This window comes from Glossina fuscipes, unplaced genomic scaffold, assembly GCF_014805625.2.
Source record: "Glossina fuscipes isolate IAEA_lab_2018 unplaced genomic scaffold, Yale_Gfus_2 174, whole genome shotgun sequence".
Classification (NCBI taxonomy): domain Eukaryota; kingdom Metazoa; phylum Arthropoda; class Insecta; order Diptera; family Glossinidae; genus Glossina; species Glossina fuscipes.
This window is the reverse complement of record NW_023998517.1, coordinates 6,929-25,426: the sequence shown is the minus strand read 5'-3', so window position 1 is coordinate 25,426 and position 18,498 is coordinate 6,929. Positions and strand designations below refer to the sequence as shown.

The following is an 18,498-nucleotide window of genomic DNA, read 5'->3' as shown; positions in this document are numbered from 1 at the left end:
GGCAGTTTGGTGTCGGTTTCTACTCAGCTTTCCTCGTTGCGGATCGTGTTGTAGTCACAACAAAAAATAATGCTGACAAACAATATATCTGGCAGTCTGACGCGAACGATTTCAGTATTATTGAAGATCCACGAGGTGATAGCTTAAAACGCGGTACCATTGTATCTCTGCATCTAAAAGAAGAGGCTCAAGACTTTTTAGAAGAAGACACCTTACGCGAATTGATACGAAAATACTCGCAATTTATCAATTTTCCAATTACGCTATGGTCAAGTAAAACGATAGAGGAGGAAGTCGTTGAAGATGAAGGAGACGGTGATGAAGTCCAACCGCAAGAAAAATTATCCACTTCTGAAGAAGATAGTGTCGATGAGGGGGAGGATGAGGCTAAGGTTGAAGAAGATACTCCCGATCGTAAAATAAAGAAAAAGAAAGTGACTAAGACAGAATGGGATTGGAGCTTAATTAATGATAGTAAACCGATATGGATAAGAAAACCCAGTGAAGTTTCTGAAGATGAATACAAAGACTTTTACAAGACTTTGACGAAAGACTCTAAAGAACCTTTAACTCATACGCATTTCATTGCCGAAGGCGAAGTCACCTTTAAGAGTTTATTATATATCCCAACGGTTCAGCCTTCCGAGTCCTTCAATCGTTACGGCACAAAATCCGATAATATTAAGCTGTTCGTACGTCGTGTCTTCATCACTGACGAATTTAACGATATGATGCCGAATTATTTGAATTTCATTCGCGGCATTGTGGATTCCGATGATCTACCATTGAATGTATCACGTGAGACCTTGCAGCAACACAAGCTTATTAAAGTTATAAAGAAAAAATTGGTACGAAAAGTGCTAGATATGATCAAAAAAATTAACGAGAAAGAATATGAAAACTTCTGGAAAGAATACTCCACAAAGTATGTCGCGTAAATTTGGTAAAAAAATCCCTTCATTTATATTGTATTTGTTTGTTATATTTGTATTTTAGCATTAAATTGGGCGTTGTCGAAGATCCCAGCAATCGTGCACGTCTTGCCAAATTGCTACGGTTCCATTCATCCAATGGCAAAAGCATGACTTCCTTGGCCGCATATGTTGAACGCATGAAACCTAAACAAGAACACATTTACTATCTTGCAGGTGCGAATCGGGCTGAGGTGGAAAAATCACCATTTGTTGAGCGTCTTTTAGCGAAGGGCTACGAAATCTTCTACTTGGTTGAAGCTATCGATGAATACTGCATTTCCTCTTTGCCTGAATTCGATGGCAAGAAATTCCAAAACATAGCCAAAGAGGGCTTCACCTTAACTGATTCGGAAAAGAATAAAGACAAATTTGAAAAATTGAAATCTACCTTTGAGCCCTTATTGAAGTGGTTAAGCGACGATGCTTTGAAAGGGAAAATATTGCGTGCCGAAGTTTCTGAACGTTTAAGCAATTCGCCGTGCGCTTTGGTGGCTGGTTTGTTTGGATGGACAGGCAACATGGAACGTTTGGCTATGTCAAACGCTCATCAGAAATCGGACGATCCTCAGCGCACCTACTATTTGAATCAAAAGAAGACATTAGAAATCAATCCTAGACATCCGCTAATGCGTGAATTGTTACGACGTGTAGAAGCTGATGAGGCCGACGATGTTGCAAAGGAGATGGCCTTGATGATGTTCCGTACTGCCACCTTGCGCTCTGGATATATGTTGCAAGAAACCTCGGGTTTCGCTGATAGTATCGAAAAGATGATGCGTCAAACTCTTGGTATATCCTTACATGAGCAAATTGAAATGGATGACGACGATGGAGTCGAAGCTGAAGCAGAAGAGGCAGCGACAGGCGATAGTAACGTTGGTGATGAAGATGATACCGCCGAGCACGATGAACACGATGAGCATGATGAACTTTAAGAAAGCGTAGCAGTGAGAATAATTTTAAATGAAACAAGAGAAAGATTTATAGCTATGTAAATAGATGTTACATTGATAACATTGCGAAAGGACTGATTTTGGTAGGCATTTTGGTTCATTGCATAACTACATTTTAACGTTGCCTTCCATCCATACCGAGCATTGCGCATTTATTAATGTTTATTATGCTTGAAATTATTTATTGTGCAAATTATTACTGTGAAAATTATTTATTGTATTACATACATATATGTATATATATATATGTACTTGCAACTTTTTTACATTTTTTTTTTTCCTGAAAAGCATTTTGTTTGAACCATCTTTTATACACAGCGTTAACGAACATTTCGCTTTGTACATCGATGTCTACGCTTTTCAATATACATTTCCAATGATGAGAGATGATGGCAATGGAAGTCAAATATTTACATACATCAGATTAGATTTCGTTACATTTTAACAATTTTCCAGTTCATGATAACTTCGTTAGAGGGAATCAATGATCAATTGTACATTTAGTATAAAATAAAGAACAAATAAATTTTTAAATGAATATTTAAGTTTTAGTTTTCAAAATGTCCAAAACAAGCGTTGGGGTAAGCACAATCTTTCACTTTTCTAATATTAAATAAAAGTAAGCTTCGTTTTTATTGTTCCTTTTTGAATAACGTTGTTGGTGGCGAGGAACTCCAGCTGAAAATGAACCGTTTCAATCATGTCCCAAATAATTAACATAAGATTTTAGTAAAAGTTTTTTAAAAGAACTAATATTCGATTTTAGCTAAATTAAGGGGAAATGATTGGAAGCGTTTGTCAAGGCTAGGAAATAGACAGGCTTTTCCTTCGAAGTTCGATGTAATCAACAATCAAAATGCTTTGCCAGCATTGTGAAGTGAGTTCCACTTTAAATAAGCAAATCATCCCTTTAGCTGGAAGGGAGTATTAATAATAGTTGAAATGCTTTTTCTGAAAAGCTAATAAATGGGCAAAAGTGGAGCACGCCCCATCGTTAAATACACTACATCACCCTACACGCCACAGTTATCGATACAACAACTTTTCGAAATAAAGTGTCATAATGGAAGTGGAAGAAGATCGAAACAATGGTCCCATCTGAACCATTTTCAATAGCGTTAATTGTTGCGACGTGTAGGTTGAACACAAAAAACAAGTCAGGTAGACGGACGAGCTTAGACCGATGCAAAAAGTGATTCTGCATCGATCGGTATAATAAAAGCTATGTCTACTTAAAGTCCTCCTGAATGTTCCGACCGCTCGCAAAAAGTTAATACACCCTTGTAACACAAGTGGTGTAAGGCGTAATTATTCTAAGGCTGCCTATTTGCTAACAGGCACTATCCATTCACGAAAGAAGTATGTAGCCATTATTATTGATTTGCTAGGTTATTATCGGCTGCTTGTTGTTTCGAAGAGTGGAATCGAATGACTTATCTTCCGGTCTCCATTGAACTGTCGTTGATTAAGCGAAGCTAAGATATTGGCAGTCATTATTTTAATCAGTTTCGTACGGAAACGATTTGATTTTCTTCGTAGCAGTAGGTGGTTGTATGTCGTTTACGCGGAGGTGATAATGAACATATATACGTTCCTTTTTTTTACATAAAAGCGCCTTTTATAAATGGGACTATTAAATTGTACACAAGAATATATAACAAAAGTAAAACTTAACATAATAATTACAGATCAAATAAACTCAAAGAAAGGATGTATCGCTCTCGTCTTGAACATGTAGTTTATATGCATCCTGGGCTCTTACTTGTTCAATAGCTTCTTCACGATCTAAGCTATATTTATTCATGAAAATGTTTAATATCCATTCTGGTAATATGGCATTCGCAAACAATGTGACATGCTAACGAAACATGCGGAAAACAAAGAAGACAGGAACGCTGGATAATGTGAAATATTAAAGAACATAAAAATTAGTTAACACTTACAGCCGTATTGTGCTTGCTTTTGTAAACCTTGGAGACTTTTTCCAACATTTTTGTCTGCAATTTCGGATCGATGAGATCCATAACGAAGCAATGGTCGATACCTTGGTGACTTTTAACGTAACTTTTTCGCTGATATATTTCATAGATTTTATCCAATTTGGATTTGTGTTCATCAAAGGTATCTAATAGCTCACTTACGCTTAATTTTTGCAAAGATCTTTGTATGTAATAAGACATTATGATGTTAATAAATAAAAATTTTTCTAAGAAAAATTCTATAACTCACAAATATTCAACTTTTTTTGGGGAAATTGGTTTCATCTCTTGTAAGATTTTTTTTATTTTAAGTTGATGTTCTTTTTCCAATCTATGCTGCTCAAGGCGTTCTTTAATCTCTTCTTTGGTAGGAGTTGTTCCGATTTCAATTTTATCCTCATTACTTTCCTCCATCCTAGTTTTTGTCGATAATTTAGCATGCTTTGAAAAAACCGATTTACTCGAGCTTGACGTAGGTCTGTTCTTTGAAAGCCAATTTCTTATGTCGCGTTTTTCCCGCTCACAGTCTGTGCTTTGATGAAGTTTTCGTTTCTTTTGTAAACTGCTGCCAGGTGTATAACATTTTTCACTATCCTTGTTGAGGGAATTCAATTGATCAGCGTCGTCGTCGTCATCGTCGTCATCATCTGAACCAAAAAGTTCTTTATTTCTGGCCGATATTTTAGGAGTTTTAAGCTTCTTTTTTTCTTCGATTTGTTCTTCAATAAGTCGCTTCGGCTTTATTGGAGAGCGTTTAGAACGCCTTAAGAAAGCGTTATCAACAATAATCGTCGATTTGTTTGAATTTGCTTCCTTGGCAACGAGATTGTCCTCCGCATCATCTTCATATTCTTGTTGCTTAGGCAGGGCGGCGGTTAAAGTGTTCTTATTTTCTTTAGTATTGTTAATCACTGGTATGTTTTCCTTAAACACATTTGCTTCCTTAGCTAATTCGCACGACTCCTTACTTTGACTTATTTTCTTTTTATTAGATGTTAGATCCCTCTTTTCTTGTGAAAATCGCAATTCAGAAAAAAGTTTTTTTGTTAGCTTTCGTTTATTTACTTTCATCCCTTTTGTTTTGGTGGAATATTGTGTCGGTATCGGTGTTGGTATATATTTAGGTACAGGTTTCAGCTTTGCGTTGCTTTCGCTTTGGGATGTTGGTGTATACTCTAAGCTTTTCAAAGCCTCCTCTTTAGATTTAGAACATAATTCGCTGTACGTAACATTAGGCTTTAGATTTTCATCCTCAAAACATTTAGTGGATAACTGATTGTCATCGGATTTAATTGGCGCCGGTTTATATTCAGGTGGTGAGTGCATTTCCTGATCAGCATCATCGTCGCTGCTCTTGCGTAAAGGCTTGGGTAAATAAATATCTTCTGACAAGTCGTGATCCAACAATTCATTATCGGTTGTTTTATCTATAATATTAACTGATTTTTTCGGTGAAGGCGTATAGGGCACGCAAGGTATTGGTTTGCCATATTTATCATCCGAACTCATACCAACATATTCCGGTTCATATTCCAAGGGATTTTTCCTTGCATCATCAATCGCCTATCGAAGGAGAAAAAATTCCATTAAGTCCTGATAAATAATTTAGTGAATACTTACTTACTCTTTTCGGATTCCGCGTAATGCAACAATCTAGTGCCAATTTTACATTACCTGCATTAAGTAAATTGTCTGCAAAAATTTCGCTTAACGCTTTCAAAGAAACATTCCACTTTTTTACTATCACTTTTATATCTTCGTATAGAAGAAATTCTTGCTGCTCTTTATCATCCCAGTGATCGCCAAAATCGGCAACCAATGATTGTAATCCATTATCAAATATCTTCCATTGTTGATTGTTTAAACAGCGGCAATTGTTTCCCATTTTACTCGTTTCAACATTTATACGGCAGACAATTGCTTTTGCATTCAACTGAAATAAAAAGAAAGATTGGCTGGCGAAAAATATTGTGATGTTATTCCGAAATAATCAACTTACAATATTGTAAACACTTAATACGTTTTCAAAATTTAATTTCATTTTGCTTTATTGCACTCTCCTTAACACACACACATTACAAAATCCGCCACGAACCTTATTTGTCATATGTGATAAAAACACTGCTTGACGGCGCCAACAAGTGAAAATAAGAACCCTTATACCAGAATCGGAATGAGATTCGTCCGATTTTCAAGTATTAGCTGAAAGTTAACTCTCGCTATTGTGTTCAGCTGTTCGGCGAAAGCAGCCAACAACAGCGAAAGTTGAATTTTTCGTACATGATTACCCTCCGATTAGGTAAAAAGTAGTAATAATGACTGGAAAAAGTAACAAGAATGACTACAATAACGAGTAAAACAACAAAAAGTAGTTATTAAAATGGCCGAGAAAAGTAATAAGAGATGACCGTAAAGCGAAGCAAGAACGTAAGCGAAAAATGTGAGAATAAGCGTATAAAAATTGGTAAAGTACGAGAATAAGCGTATACAATTCTCAATAATTCGAAAAATGTGAAAATAAGCGTCTGAATTTGTTTACATTTGTTCAAGGATTTGTATAAAAATTTGATAAAGTACGAGAGTAAGCGAAAAATGTGAGAATAAGCGCATAAAAATTGGTAAAGTACGAGAGTAAGCGCATAAAAATCGGTAAAGTACGAGAAGAAGCGCATAAAAATTGTAGACACACCAGTAAAAGAGTTTACATGGAAAATTATTGGAATATGGGAATGGACACGATAGCAATGCATGGCTGCACGGTAGGCGGTTAAAAAAAAAAATCAAAGAACCAAAAAAACTGCATTTTTTTCAAGTGACAATGGGAAAAGGAAAGAAAAATTGTGGAAAGATGCATTGGTGTGTATAAAGATTAGTACTGCATTATTCCGAAAATCTAACTAGAATTTTTGAACGTTTCTTTAGGCTGCTGGGCTATTCTGCAGGAAGTGCGGAAGTGCTGCTATGTTCCGAAAACTTGCGAAGAATTGGGTACGTTTGTACAGCGCTGCACAAAATTCAACAATAATGATGAGAATGTTGATATTTACGTGGAGCCACGCCAATTCAGGGAGGTGGATGATGAAGTTAGAAGATTGCGGGCACAAAATTTGTAAATAAAAATGTTGGCCATTTTTTCACTTGAAAATGGTATTTTTATATATAGGTTCAGGTTCACAAATATATTTTACTTGGAACGAAGTTGGATTCCAAGTCCTTGGAAGTGTCCAAGTGTCTTTGCTAGTTAAATTCGAATTTATCTTGATATTTGGAATATTTTGATGAAAATGGCTTGGATCGGTTCATTTTTTCTACCGCTCCCCATAAAACGCCTTGTTTTGATAACTCGTTATAAGAAAAAATGTTGTAATATTTAGAATTTCTCGGCAAAAGTGATTTAGTAGTTAGTATGCAAACTTTGGGAAAATTTATCGCATAACCGTCCCCATTGAAACTATTAACGTCAAATTAATAATTTGAAATAAAAATTAACCTTAGAAAATTTGAACAACGTAGATCAAGTTTTTCGATCACAATCTAATAAGAATGGCAAAAATGCTCAATTGTTCACATTATATATCGAGAGAGTAATTCTATATAAGACTCAACTATATCAATTTTGGATTAAAGTAAATTTACTTTCTGGTCATCAGCGCATACAAGGATTGTCATGATATATTAACCCTTTGTATCCCAAAAAGGTCAAATTTTTAATGCTCTACGTTGATGGTCCGTAGTAGCAATGTAGTGTAGAAATTAATCGGAATTTGAATTACATAGATTTAGTGGACTGCGCCACATGGCGATAAAGTCTAATCTCTGATTTGTTATAGGGGAAGTAACTGGGAATTAATTAAGAAAATCTTTGAAAAGTAAATTAAGTTAAGGGTGTGAGGATGAATTCCAATTTAACTAGCAAACACACCCGACCCAATCCTTAACAGAGCTGTGTAAACGCCGTAATAGAACTCTATAAACAGAGACATAATATAGAGTTGGAGTTGGAAGTCTACGCCGGTCAGATTAGGAATGTGGACACTTCATCAATCTTTCAAAAAAGCTAAAGAAATTTATATTCTATATATTGCTGAAAATAGATGACATTCTTTCGTTTGGTCACGCTAGAGTCTTACTTTTCGCCGACATGCCAAACTTTAAAGAAATTGTAAACAATAATATACATAAACTATAAGCAGAATTTGCATTTGTTTAGCTTGTTTGAAAGTTATTTTCATGTACACTCATGACGTGTCCACAAAAATATTTTACGTTTTTCAATACGAACGGAGTAGGTTTTCAAATTCATCCATATCTTAATTTTAAATATTTGACGAGGCTCTGTTAGAGCGTTTACAGAGCTCTGTTAAGGAATATGCTAAGAGTCTTCGCTTGAATTTGAATATATTTCGACATCTTTAATTAAATTTTGCTAAATTTAGACTACGTCGACGTTTCAGTGGCTTCGGATATTAGGGCTTACATTTTTTTCCCTTCTATCCTATGACCAACCACTCAGGAATTACCCCTATTCGTCTAATACTATTACAGAAAGTAGTAACAATGAATGTAAAACATGGAAAAAAACTAAAGAGAGGGCAAGATGTGAAATATGCTCTCAATCAAAACTTTTTATACTGATTATACCCTACACCATTTGTGAGACGGGGTATATTAAGCGTAAGCAAACAGTTGTCATACTCAGAAGGATTTGAAATAGACCTCTTCTCTTACTGATCAATTTAGAAAAAGATTTCTGGGCTGTCTGCCCATGTATCCTTACATTCAATCTGCAAATCGGGATATTCTTTTCATTCTAAATTGGTGCGATTAGATTACAAAGATCTATGCTTTTGACTGAACCGTATACAGAAAGTGGTGAAAGCAAACTCTTCTGTGACGACAAAGCTTAGGCCACGTTTACGTTTGAGTATTCTCCAATAAAAAGCATTTCGTGAAACTAATGCATTTATATCAAAATTATGTATAATATTTGGACCATTAATAATTAAGTACAGTGGTGTGGGTGTCTGATGGTCGGTCAAGACAAGATAAATCAAGATAATGAACTGAGAGTTGAGCTATGTCATGTCTCCTGATATCAAGTTTAAGAAAGAAAGTCGGAGATAGCTTAAAACTGAAACAAGCCGCAACAGTAACTTGGTGGCAAAATTTTGCAGAGGCTCCCAAGAATCTTGTGATGCGCTACAAACGTTCAGATTTTCTAAAAAAAAACGTAGAAACATCTTATGGTTCATGCAGCACAAGAAAGGACTAAGTCTATGTAACAACACGACAACGTTTTCTTTGATGGGCAATGAGTCTCTTCACCGAAGTGAAATATGTTTTGGTGACTTTACTGTTCAATATTCCCATATGTATATGAAAATTAAAAATGTTACGCTTTAGGTTAATCATTTTTTGGTTCTATTTTCCATATGCCAAGACATGATAACTAAACAGCGTGATACCGCACCTAAGATACCTTATTGCATAAACCAAATTCTTTAGTATACGGAAATGTAAACAAAAAGGAAATCAAGTTAAAGGTTATATTCGACGGAATCATGCCAACTGATAAGCGTTGAGCCTAATGTTAAACAACGATTTATTTCCATTGAAAAGATTGTAAACACGATTTGAGAAGATTGTAATTTAATTATATGTGCGTACAGAAGTATCATGGAGATCATTGCTTTAGCGAATGGCAGAAAAATAAATAAAATTAAAATAATGTTTAGAAGCTTTCAGAAAATTAAAATTCATGTATTTATTTCCTCTATTCGCCGGTATTTGCAGACAAAATAATGTTTAATATTTTTTAGACTTAATGATTGTCAAAACATTTTTTTTTAAATCCTACAACATTTTTTTTTTCAAAGCGTCAAATTCTGAATCGGTCCGTCCGTAACGTATCTTATAAATGCAAAATGAAGCTATTGACTTCAAATTTAGCAGAAAAATTAGAAGCTCTTGCACCCAGGTTGGTATTGGAATGGACCAACTCACGCAAAGGACTCGCTTATAGTGCCACCTGAGCTGAAAACACCTCCGTTTTTAAATTAGCATTTTGCTCATTACCAATAAACTGCAGCAGAGATGACCATGCATGTCCAATATTATAATCTATTAAAATAAATTTTTTTTTCAATGTCTTTATAATACTCAGAAGCAAGGTTCAAAGACCTTAGAAATTTCATATTTGGAATGCACCTCGTCTATCCGCCTGTCCGCCTGTCGAACTGTGTAACATCTGCTCTAAACGTTCTTTCATCGGCAACAATTTTGCAGGAGAATGTGAAATTAACCAAAAGGGTGAAAGGATATGCCCACACAACTATCCAATAAAAATTGGGAATACCTTTGCTTTCCGGGTTTCATCATTGTTCGTTATTCACGCCTAGCATTTTCCTTTGTTTTAATCTTTTTTAGGAAAACGATGATAGGTGTAAAAGATGCGGTCACGGCGGAACATAATTCTCATACTTGTTTTTTATTTCGAGCACTTAGAAGAGCGTCTATTAGTTTGGCGCTTCGTGTTTGACGGTGCGATCCGCTACTTTTTTTTGCGGGCATTTTATTCGTACTTGTCATTCGTGAAATATACTCGAGAAATTATGATTATTCAATTATCTCTATCCGCAAATATGTTTTATCAAAGCGATTTAATTTGTTTTGTTTAAGAAAAATGTGTAGTTAAAATTCATTACTTATTGTTTAGTGAGAAAATACGCAAGAAGGAGATTTACATGGCAGATGGATCGGGTCAAAGCAAAACTAATAATAATAAGGATTTATTCTTCTAAAGTAGCCTTAACTCAGTATCACGCCCAAGGATTGTGACCTAAAATAGATGTTTTGTAGGCAATGTCGCTGAAACCACGGACTTGGGTCTTCTTAAAATTATCCAGTTTTCTTGCAGATCATTTTCGAGGCCTTTAATATGCATATAACATTACCGTTTGCTGGCAGTAAATTTTCCCGAAGATCATATTGTGCCGAATAACAAAAATTTAACTTTGAAAAAAACGTAATCTAAGTGAAGCCCTCTTCTTTGTAAAATGTTTTCCTTACGTAAAGGGAAGTTCACCTATCCAATTGTTGGCACTACCTATTTAACCAGTCAGCTTTTAATTTCATCTATATCTGGGAAAACATTATTACTAGTATTAATTTAACCAGAAAAATAAATTCTAAGATTAAAGTCTTAAAGCAGTAGCATCTACTTTAGCTATCGGATTTATTAAAAACTCCACTGCACTTGAGTTTTAAACCCACGACCATTGAGTCGTTAGCCGAGATCCTTTGCCTACTCGGCCAATCGGGCGGAGAGGGACAACATCACTTCCTAACCACTTGTCATAGAGACAGACGTGTTTTTATTTCTCTAGACACAGTAGCGATGTCGAAATACAGTTCCTCCACTTTTCTGATTAAATCATTTACTACTTAAAGGACATTTATTGGATCGTCAAGTATGAAATTTGTAGAAAATAGATTAATATTTTCTACATGTCTTTTTTCCAGGTTCCATTCCAAACTTCAAATATTTCATTACTTCATTTTTCTTTTCATGATATCTCTCTGCGTAAAATGCAGAAAGTTTTTAACAGAAATAGATAATAGACAGATATACCGAAGTGTAGTGATCTTTGGATGCGAAGTTATTTGAGTTTCCTCAGTTGAAAATTCGCATGATGAGTGAGTGAATAATTGTATGACAAACTTAGTATACCAGTCGTGCATTATCGTTGAACCCTCCGAACTTACTATTCATTAGCTACCAAAAAAAATAACTTAACAGTTGTTTTGAAAAGAGATCAGTGTTTGTATGAATTCTTTGCCGTATAGTCGGAAAGACAAAAACAACAAAACATTATTAAGATTGAAAAAACGTTTCTGTCACAACGTGAAGAAGAGCTTAACAAAACGCTTTCAATTTAACTTCTTATGCGTGCTTAAGCAAAAAAAAAAAAAAAAAAAAAAAACTTCAATTTTAAATAAAACAATAAGAAAATATTAAATTTTAATAGAAAATAATTAAAAATAAAATAAATAAAATGTTTACTTTATCTGAACACCGTTCGTTGTCACTACTGTTACTTGCCCTAATTCATATAATAAGTCTAGATGGAGCAAAATTACGTTTCAATATCAGCGATAATGAGGTGAATAAAAACGAGGAAGAGTTTTATGATAAAGCAAACGCTATGCCCGATGAGATTATCGACTTTCGTAATAAATATGCCGCCAAAATGTTAAGCTATATGAATCGATCTATAGATCCATGCGAAGATTTTTATGAATACGCTTGTGGTAATTGGAAGAATGTTATCGACGATCGTGAAGCTCCATCGAAGCGTAACAATTTAATAGATATTCGTTACAAACTTATGGATATCGTTGAAAACTTTCTATTACAATCGAGTATCGATCAATTAGCTCCAGAATATTCAAATGAATTTTTCTTAGCGCAAAAATTTTACAATAATTGCCTTAACGCCCAAATACATCCGCCGCATAAATCTGAGGAATATTTAAAAGCGTTGGAAGCAATGGGTGGTTTTCCTGCTATTGATCCCGAATGGCAAGCCGAGAACTTTAATTGGTTAAATATGAGCGCTCATATGAGTAATTACGGCATCAAAGGTTTAATTAACGAAGCCCTTAGTACGGAATATCCTTTTGGTCCGTTCTTCAAATTACCAAGAATAGGTCTAGACATTGAAATGCATTATGATAATGTGCAAAATACTTCGAATGCGTATTTAACAAATCAAAAACTTATGATTGATTTATTGAAGATTCATGGTGTTAAAGAAGAAAGAATTGATCAAATCGTTAACGATATATTCAAGTTTTTTGAAGCCATTCTGAAAGTGTTTGAACAAATTAATGAAAATGTACTCCAATGTCATGCTTTCATTAATATATCATTAGCTGAAGATACCGAGTTTTACGCTCAATGGCGGAATTATTATAAAATCGCTTGGATGGGAAATGAATTCAATTTCAGTGATGAAGAAACAAATGAACCAATGCCTTGCTTATTTTTTTATAAAAATTTAAATAACATAAGCAAGGAACACAGCGAAGCTATGGCAAATTATTTATCACTTAAATTTCTTTATCGTTTGAATGCATTCGAATTAACGGATACGAAATATCAAAGGGATTACTGCAAAAGACAAATAATGCAAACATTTCCATTTCTATTTGATCAACTATATATGAAGGTAAGCTATTAAAATTTTATTCACAAAATGATTTCACTAAGACTATTAACTCAAATTACGTATGAATCTGTCTTATCTAGGACTTTGGATAAAAAGACGAATCAAGAATGATTCGATAAGTGAGTGCAGCAGTTTGTGCAAAAATCATTCATCAGGAAACATTTAAAATCATTTCAATCACAATCTTTGTATGATAAGAAATTCATTGCATACCACGCGCCCGCGCGAGCTCGCGTTCCCTCATAAACTACAATTTGTAATAAAATTTGCCCCCTTCTCGACACGGCTTGAACTGATTAGCTATCGGGCTATGACTAATACTCGTAATCCGACTTGACATCATCGGGACGACACAAGTGACAAGGCATTTTCTTCTCTGTTGTTTGCATAATTTAAAATGTTTTAATCTGACCATTGCTCCCGAATATCAAAATTGATACAGAGTCAAGAGAAAAATTGTAAAGCAAGAAAACATATAGTTATTTCTTATGATTCCGACGCCAGACTGTGCCCCTAAATGTAATTTTTTACACAAACAGATCAAAATGGACGCCTCAAGTTAAAGATCGCCAAACGTGTACAGTTTTTACAACTTTTAGGCCATTTGTAGGATATCCAGCCATGGAACCAGCATGTTCGGAATCTTCAATTCTTTCTTCTTGAAGATAAAGTCAGCTTATCGTCAACCACTTCACACAAGTTTATAATGTTTCCTTTGTTTGTTGGAAGCTTGTAGGAAGCCTGCTGGCCTTTCCATGACCTTGTGGGATTAAGAAATAGTTTTTCGATTCCTGTCAGTTGTATATTTTTTGAAATTATCCCTTAAACCTGATCGTATTGTTAACAGTTATCGCGATATATTCAAAATCGCATTTTGTAAATTTCTTTTGTCTTTCGGTCGGTGGACCTAAGCAGTCCATACACTACTACAGGCTTTCCAGATATTTCTATATTACCTGTTGCTCTGTATTAATCTTAAAATACTGATCTACTGATCAGTACTGATTGACTGTATCTTTCACCCGGCGGATTGTTTGCACTCTTTCTTTTTTTAATCCATCAAGAAACAGGTAGCCGATTTTGGCTTTTGCTTCATAGACTGCATAGATGTACTACTCTAGTTAGCTTAAAGTAATCCACTGTGTCCAAAAATCAACTCATTCGTAGCCGTTCTTTGTGGAGTGACTTGTCTGCGTAATTCTTGTATCTAGCGAGACTCTGATGTATTAAATAGATGCCTTCAGGATTATGTAAGTGTGAAACAAGTGTGCTCTTAAAAGTGAAATCGTACCTGTTGGTTTTTGCTTCTACAGGCTATTAGCTTTTTAATTAGACAAATATATATTATGTATTATATATTAATAGACAATTTCATCTAGCAATAATGAGATTGAGCAATAATAGGTTTGTGAATTCCTTAGATGTCCTGGATTGTACGCGCGCTACAATGAAAATATCAACGTGTATTTCCTGGATCGAGAGGTCCGGCTAAACCACTAAACCACTTTCATTCTTGCAATTGCGAGCTGAAACTGTTGACATGAACTTGGAATTCCCATGCAAGAGTGAGTCATTAACTCACATTGACTACGTCCCTGCTTTTTGTACACAACGCCCGTCGCTATTATCAAATGAATCATTTATTGATGTCTCAATACATGATTACGGACGTAACCGCACGTTCCTTCCCTTTGTAGAGATCACCCTCGCCACTGCTGATTGAATGATTTAGTGAGGTCTGCAGACGTGATCACGGTAATGCATTTTATGTGTTGCGGACGTTTCGCAAACGTTGACCGAAATTGATTATTTCCAGGAAGTAAAACTCGTAACCATTTATCCTTGAATGCTTATTGTCTAAAACCAGGAATTCTTTTTATAAATATTACTTCGTCTACATTTGATTGTTATTCCACTTGAAAACAACTTAAAAGGAGATTCGATCTTTAATTACTTTTTATTTTGCAGACATACTTCGATGAAGGAGTTCGTAAAGATGTGAAAGAAATGGTTAAAATAATTCGTGATAGTTTGAGAAGTATTTTACGCGGAGCTGATTGGTTGGATGAGGAGACGCGACAGGAAGCGTTGCGAAAGGAGTCGTCAATTGTGGTGCATGTTGGACGCTCTGAAGATCCAGAATTAATTAACCGACTTATACGTGAAATGCGAAGTTTAACTTTTGCGGAGGATAATTATGAAGCGAATAATCTAAATTTGAGAAAATTTAGAGCATTCATGAAACGTTATAGCGGCTTGCATGCGGAAGATATCAGCAATACAACCAGACCTTTAGATATTTTGATCGGGATGCAACCCAACGCTTTTTATTATAATCTTGAAAATGCTGTGTACGTTATGGGTGGCATTTTGCATCCTCCGGTTTATCATAAGGCGTGGCCAGATTCCGTAAAATTTGGCACATTAGGTTATTTATTAGGTCATGAATTCACCCATGGTTTTGATACAACTGGTGTTAATTACGACAGTGACGGCAACAGTAGATATTGGTGGTCCAATGTGTCTTTCAAATCATTCAATGATCGTTCCAATTGTTACGCGGAACATTACCAAAAATATATGATTCCAGAAATCAATCGTTTCATTAACGGGAATTTAACGAAAGATGAAAATATTGCCGATAGCGGTGGTTTACGCGAAGCCTTCATGGCTTATCCACGGCGTACAAAAATGAAAGCTGGTCTTTCAAGATTATTGAAAAACGATGAACAAATGCCAGGAATGAATTTGTCTTCAGAACAATTATTTTTTCTAAGTTTCGCCCAACTTTGGTGTTCATCGTACGAAGAAGCAGACTATTGGAAAGAATTTCTAAATGATCATCCCATCGATAAATATCGAACCTTAGGAGCCGTTACAAATAATTATGATTTTGCTCAAGCGTATAATTGCCCGTTAGGAAGCAAAATGAATCCTACCGCAGACAAATGTAGAATGTGGTAATCAGTATTGAATATTATTTATAAAATTTTCAATTAAAATATAAACTTATTAAAACTTTATTTTACAAAAACAAAACATTTCACTTTCAACTACATTTGTCTAATTCCTTTTACTTAATCTCGATAAGTTTATGAAGCGTCTCTCTCGATGTTACGCATCGGCATATGTGCTTTATAAGGCAGGAAATTTTTCCTTCATCTCAGCGGTTTTCTTTTATTGATTTGTCGAGGTTTCAGACGACTTGTAAGCATTTTCTTTACTATAATTTTCTATTAATAAACTTTTATAACGCCGCAAATTAACCCTGCAACCTTCGTCAAGTCCAGTGGCTGAGAGGATCACAATTCGCGATACAATTAGATGGGAAGGATTCGATTGACTAAAACCACGAATAACGTCAACTTCGTCGTTTTCATTTAGCTAGAGAAGGAAAGCGTATTCATATTTATATACTTTTTTCTTGATTTGCGTAAATATTTTAAAACAAACCAGAATGCTTTTCTTGAGCAATTTCTTCCCATTAACACGAATTTTACTTTCATAAAAAAGCATTTCTATTTTGCTGTAAATAAAATTAAAAAAACAAGTTTAGTTGGGTTTTTATTACGATCATTCTTAGTGAAATACTTGCTTTCTGGCCACATTCAAGCCGGCTTTCAAGACCAGATCAGCCCTTAGAGAATTAACTTTAGCCTTAATTATTTTAGAATCACGTTCATTTTTAAATTCACTTTCAGTCTCTTCATCACTATCCGTATCCATATCATCACGAGTTGATGATGTTTTTTTATATTTGTTTACAAACGAGGTAAAATGTATATTTTTTGTTAATGATGTTAAACAAATGTGTTTTGCTGCATTTTCTTCAAATATTGAACAATCTTTGGCAGCATTACCTCCTGGGTAAACAGGCTGTAGTTTTGCAGACTTCAATAAGCGAATTAAATTATAATTTCTTAAGAGCATTGTTATTTTTACTTGAGCGATTGAGTAAGCGCTCCCTTCTTAATCTATGGAAGAACAAACAAACAGCTGTTATTGGTAAATGATAGAGTTACCACTTGTTTCGTTCTTCTTTCTTTTTAATTCTTTTCTTTTTTATTATTCTTTTTACGTCTCCTTTTTCTATCTTTCTTTTTATTGGGATTAGGTTGAATATAATGAACAATCGCAGGTTGATATTTTAGAAATTCTTCATCTATATCACTGTCCTCTGCCTCTTCCTTACCTAATGCAATTTCATTTAATTTCACACTTTTTGCTTGGCTACTTGCGTCTTTTTGAGTATCTTTAACATTGATCATGCTCAATAGAGTTGATTCAAGTTCGTCCTTTTCTTCAGTTTCCAATTTCATTTTCTTATTCATGTCGTGGCTTCCGGATTTATCTAATGAAATGAAATCACTTGACCATTGAAGGGAGGAAGGTCCGCTGGTTTCCATTTGTTCAACTTTTTCGATGGTTTCTTCTTCGTCAGCTTTTGTAATTTTCAATTTTTTGGAATTTTTCCCTTCATTTTTAACGACTTGTGGTCTTTTGCGCTCTTTCACTTCATTTTTAACGATTTTTGGTAATTTTTTGGATTTTTTTCTTTTTTCTACCCATTCAAATAACTCTTGACTGATTGTTTGTAAATGCCGAGGGAGTACCAAAGTCAAAGATCTTATTCCAAATAGTTGTTGAGTGAAATCTTCTAAATCGGGTTGAACATAAATTGGTTGAGTTTCATCCTTCACTAGCGCATTGCGTGCAATTATGCCGATAATATGATTAGGTTTAATACTCAATGATATAAACACGCAACAAGTCTGGCAATTATTAATTGCTCGTAAAGAACTTTCCAAACCTAATTGTATATTCTTAGCTCTTTTAAATTCTTGTGCGTCCATGCCGCTTTGACGGATGACATCCTGAAGCAAGCTACAAAAGCCTTTGAACTCATTTTCTTCTAAGGTGGGACTGAAATTAATGGAAAATACGCCATTTCTCGGGTAAGAAATACTTTAGATGTTCTGTGATAGTGAATTTACCATTTGGTTTTAATTGGGTTTGCTAAAATAGTCCTGAGTTTAGGTAACAAATTCTGTTTCTCCTTTACTTCTTTGGCTTTTAATTGAGTCAAACTCATTGTTATTATTACTACTTTTGGTTAACGTGAAGGCAATAAACGTGAACTTTTTGTTGTTAGTTAGAGACTAAACACTGAACCAAATAATATAAACAATTCGATAACTTGAACACATCGATAATATTTGAAAGCAAATATCCCTAATAATGTAGAGATATTGGAGGTATTCTTTTTCATAGACATGTTCTATGTATAACGGCTAGTGTCTGCAAGTACTCGACTCGGAGATGGAACGGTTTTAAATTTTTGTCTCATGGAAACTCCACGGTG

The 18,498-nt window shown here is 34.8% G+C and overlaps 5 protein-coding genes across 5 annotated transcripts in view; 2 read left to right on the top strand and 3 right to left on the bottom strand.

Annotated features, from left to right (window-relative positions):
* LOC119641725 (endoplasmin homolog) overlaps positions 1-2,336 on the top strand; it is a 4,339-nt gene extending 2,003 nt beyond the window's left edge. Inside the window, exons 5-6 of the mRNA XM_038040538.1 lie at positions 1-925; positions 997-2,336. The exon at positions 1-925 is cut by the window's left edge and continues 32 nt beyond it. Coding sequence (XP_037896466.1) covers positions 1-925; positions 997-1,909 — 1,838 coding nt within the window. The 3' untranslated portion in view covers positions 1,910-2,336. The remainder of the gene's footprint in view (positions 926-996) is intronic.
* Position 2,337: 1 nt separating this feature from the next.
* LOC119641724 lies at positions 2,338-6,009 on the bottom strand. The gene is made up of 5 exons (XM_038040537.1): positions 5,906-6,009; positions 5,531-5,839; positions 4,157-5,469; positions 3,871-4,087; positions 2,338-3,785 (listed from the first exon to the last, which is right to left on the bottom strand). Exons 1-5 carry the CDS (start codon positions 5,945-5,947, stop codon positions 3,627-3,629), a joined length of 2,040 nt encoding a protein of 679 aa, XP_037896465.1. The 5' UTR covers positions 5,948-6,009; the 3' UTR covers positions 2,338-3,626.
* Positions 6,010-11,653: 5,644 nt separating this feature from the next.
* On the top strand, positions 11,654-16,169 carry LOC119641737 (neprilysin-2). The gene is made up of 2 exons (XM_038040559.1): positions 11,654-13,136; positions 15,105-16,169. The coding sequence occupies exons 1-2, from the start codon at positions 11,961-11,963 to the stop codon at positions 16,098-16,100; spliced, it is 2,172 nt and encodes a 723-aa protein (XP_037896487.1). The 5' UTR covers positions 11,654-11,960; the 3' UTR covers positions 16,101-16,169.
* Positions 16,170-16,173: 4 nt separating this feature from the next.
* On the bottom strand, positions 16,174-17,143 carry LOC119641738 (mitochondrial transcription rescue factor 1). Its single transcript, XM_038040560.1, has 3 exons — positions 16,732-17,143; positions 16,590-16,662; positions 16,174-16,520 (listed from the first exon to the last, which is right to left on the bottom strand). The coding sequence occupies exons 1-3, from the start codon at positions 17,064-17,066 to the stop codon at positions 16,314-16,316; spliced, it is 615 nt and encodes a 204-aa protein (XP_037896488.1). The 5' UTR covers positions 17,067-17,143; the 3' UTR covers positions 16,174-16,313.
* Positions 17,144-17,171: 28 nt separating this feature from the next.
* LOC119641736 lies at positions 17,172-18,283 on the bottom strand. The gene is made up of 2 exons (XM_038040558.1): positions 18,131-18,283; positions 17,172-18,059 (listed from the first exon to the last, which is right to left on the bottom strand). The coding sequence occupies exons 1-2, from the start codon at positions 18,226-18,228 to the stop codon at positions 17,183-17,185; spliced, it is 975 nt and encodes a 324-aa protein (XP_037896486.1). The 5' UTR covers positions 18,229-18,283; the 3' UTR covers positions 17,172-17,182.
* Between the last annotated feature and the right edge of the window lie 215 nt (positions 18,284-18,498).

Excerpts from the sequence above, each read along its gene's own strand:
- LOC119641724 (XM_038040537.1), bottom strand. The coding sequence starts at position 5,947 with ATGAAATTAAATTTTGAAAACGTATTAAGTGTTTACAATATT. Across the intron at positions 4,088-4,156 it reads CCAAAAAAAGTTGAATATTT|ATCTTTGCAAAAATTAAGCG; the intron begins GTGAGTTATAGA and ends TTACATACAAAG. Across the intron at positions 3,786-3,870 it reads AAAGCAAGCACAATACGGCT|CATGTCACATTGTTTGCGAA; the intron begins GTAAGTGTTAAC and ends ATGTTTCGTTAG.
- LOC119641737 (XM_038040559.1), top strand. The coding sequence starts at position 11,961 with ATGTTTACTTTATCTGAACACCGTTCGTTGTCACTACTGTTACTTGCC. Across the intron at positions 13,137-15,104 it reads TTGATCAACTATATATGAAG|ACATACTTCGATGAAGGAGT; the intron begins GTAAGCTATTAA and ends TTTATTTTGCAG.
- LOC119641738 (XM_038040560.1), bottom strand. The coding sequence starts at position 17,066 with ATGCTCTTAAGAAATTATAATTTAATTCGCTTATTGAAGTCTGCAAAA. Across the intron at positions 16,663-16,731 it reads GGCTTGAATGTGGCCAGAAA|CAAAATAGAAATGCTTTTTT; the intron begins GCAAGTATTTCA and ends TTTTATTTACAG. Across the intron at positions 16,521-16,589 it reads TGCTCAAGAAAAGCATTCTG|CTAAATGAAAACGACGAAGT; the intron begins GTTTGTTTTAAA and ends TTCCTTCTCTAG.
- LOC119641736 (XM_038040558.1), bottom strand. The coding sequence starts at position 18,228 with ATGAGTTTGACTCAATTAAAAGCCAAAGAAGTAAAGGAGAAACAGAAT. Across the intron at positions 18,060-18,130 it reads AACCCAATTAAAACCAAATG|TCCCACCTTAGAAGAAAATG; the intron begins GTAAATTCACTA and ends CATTAATTTCAG.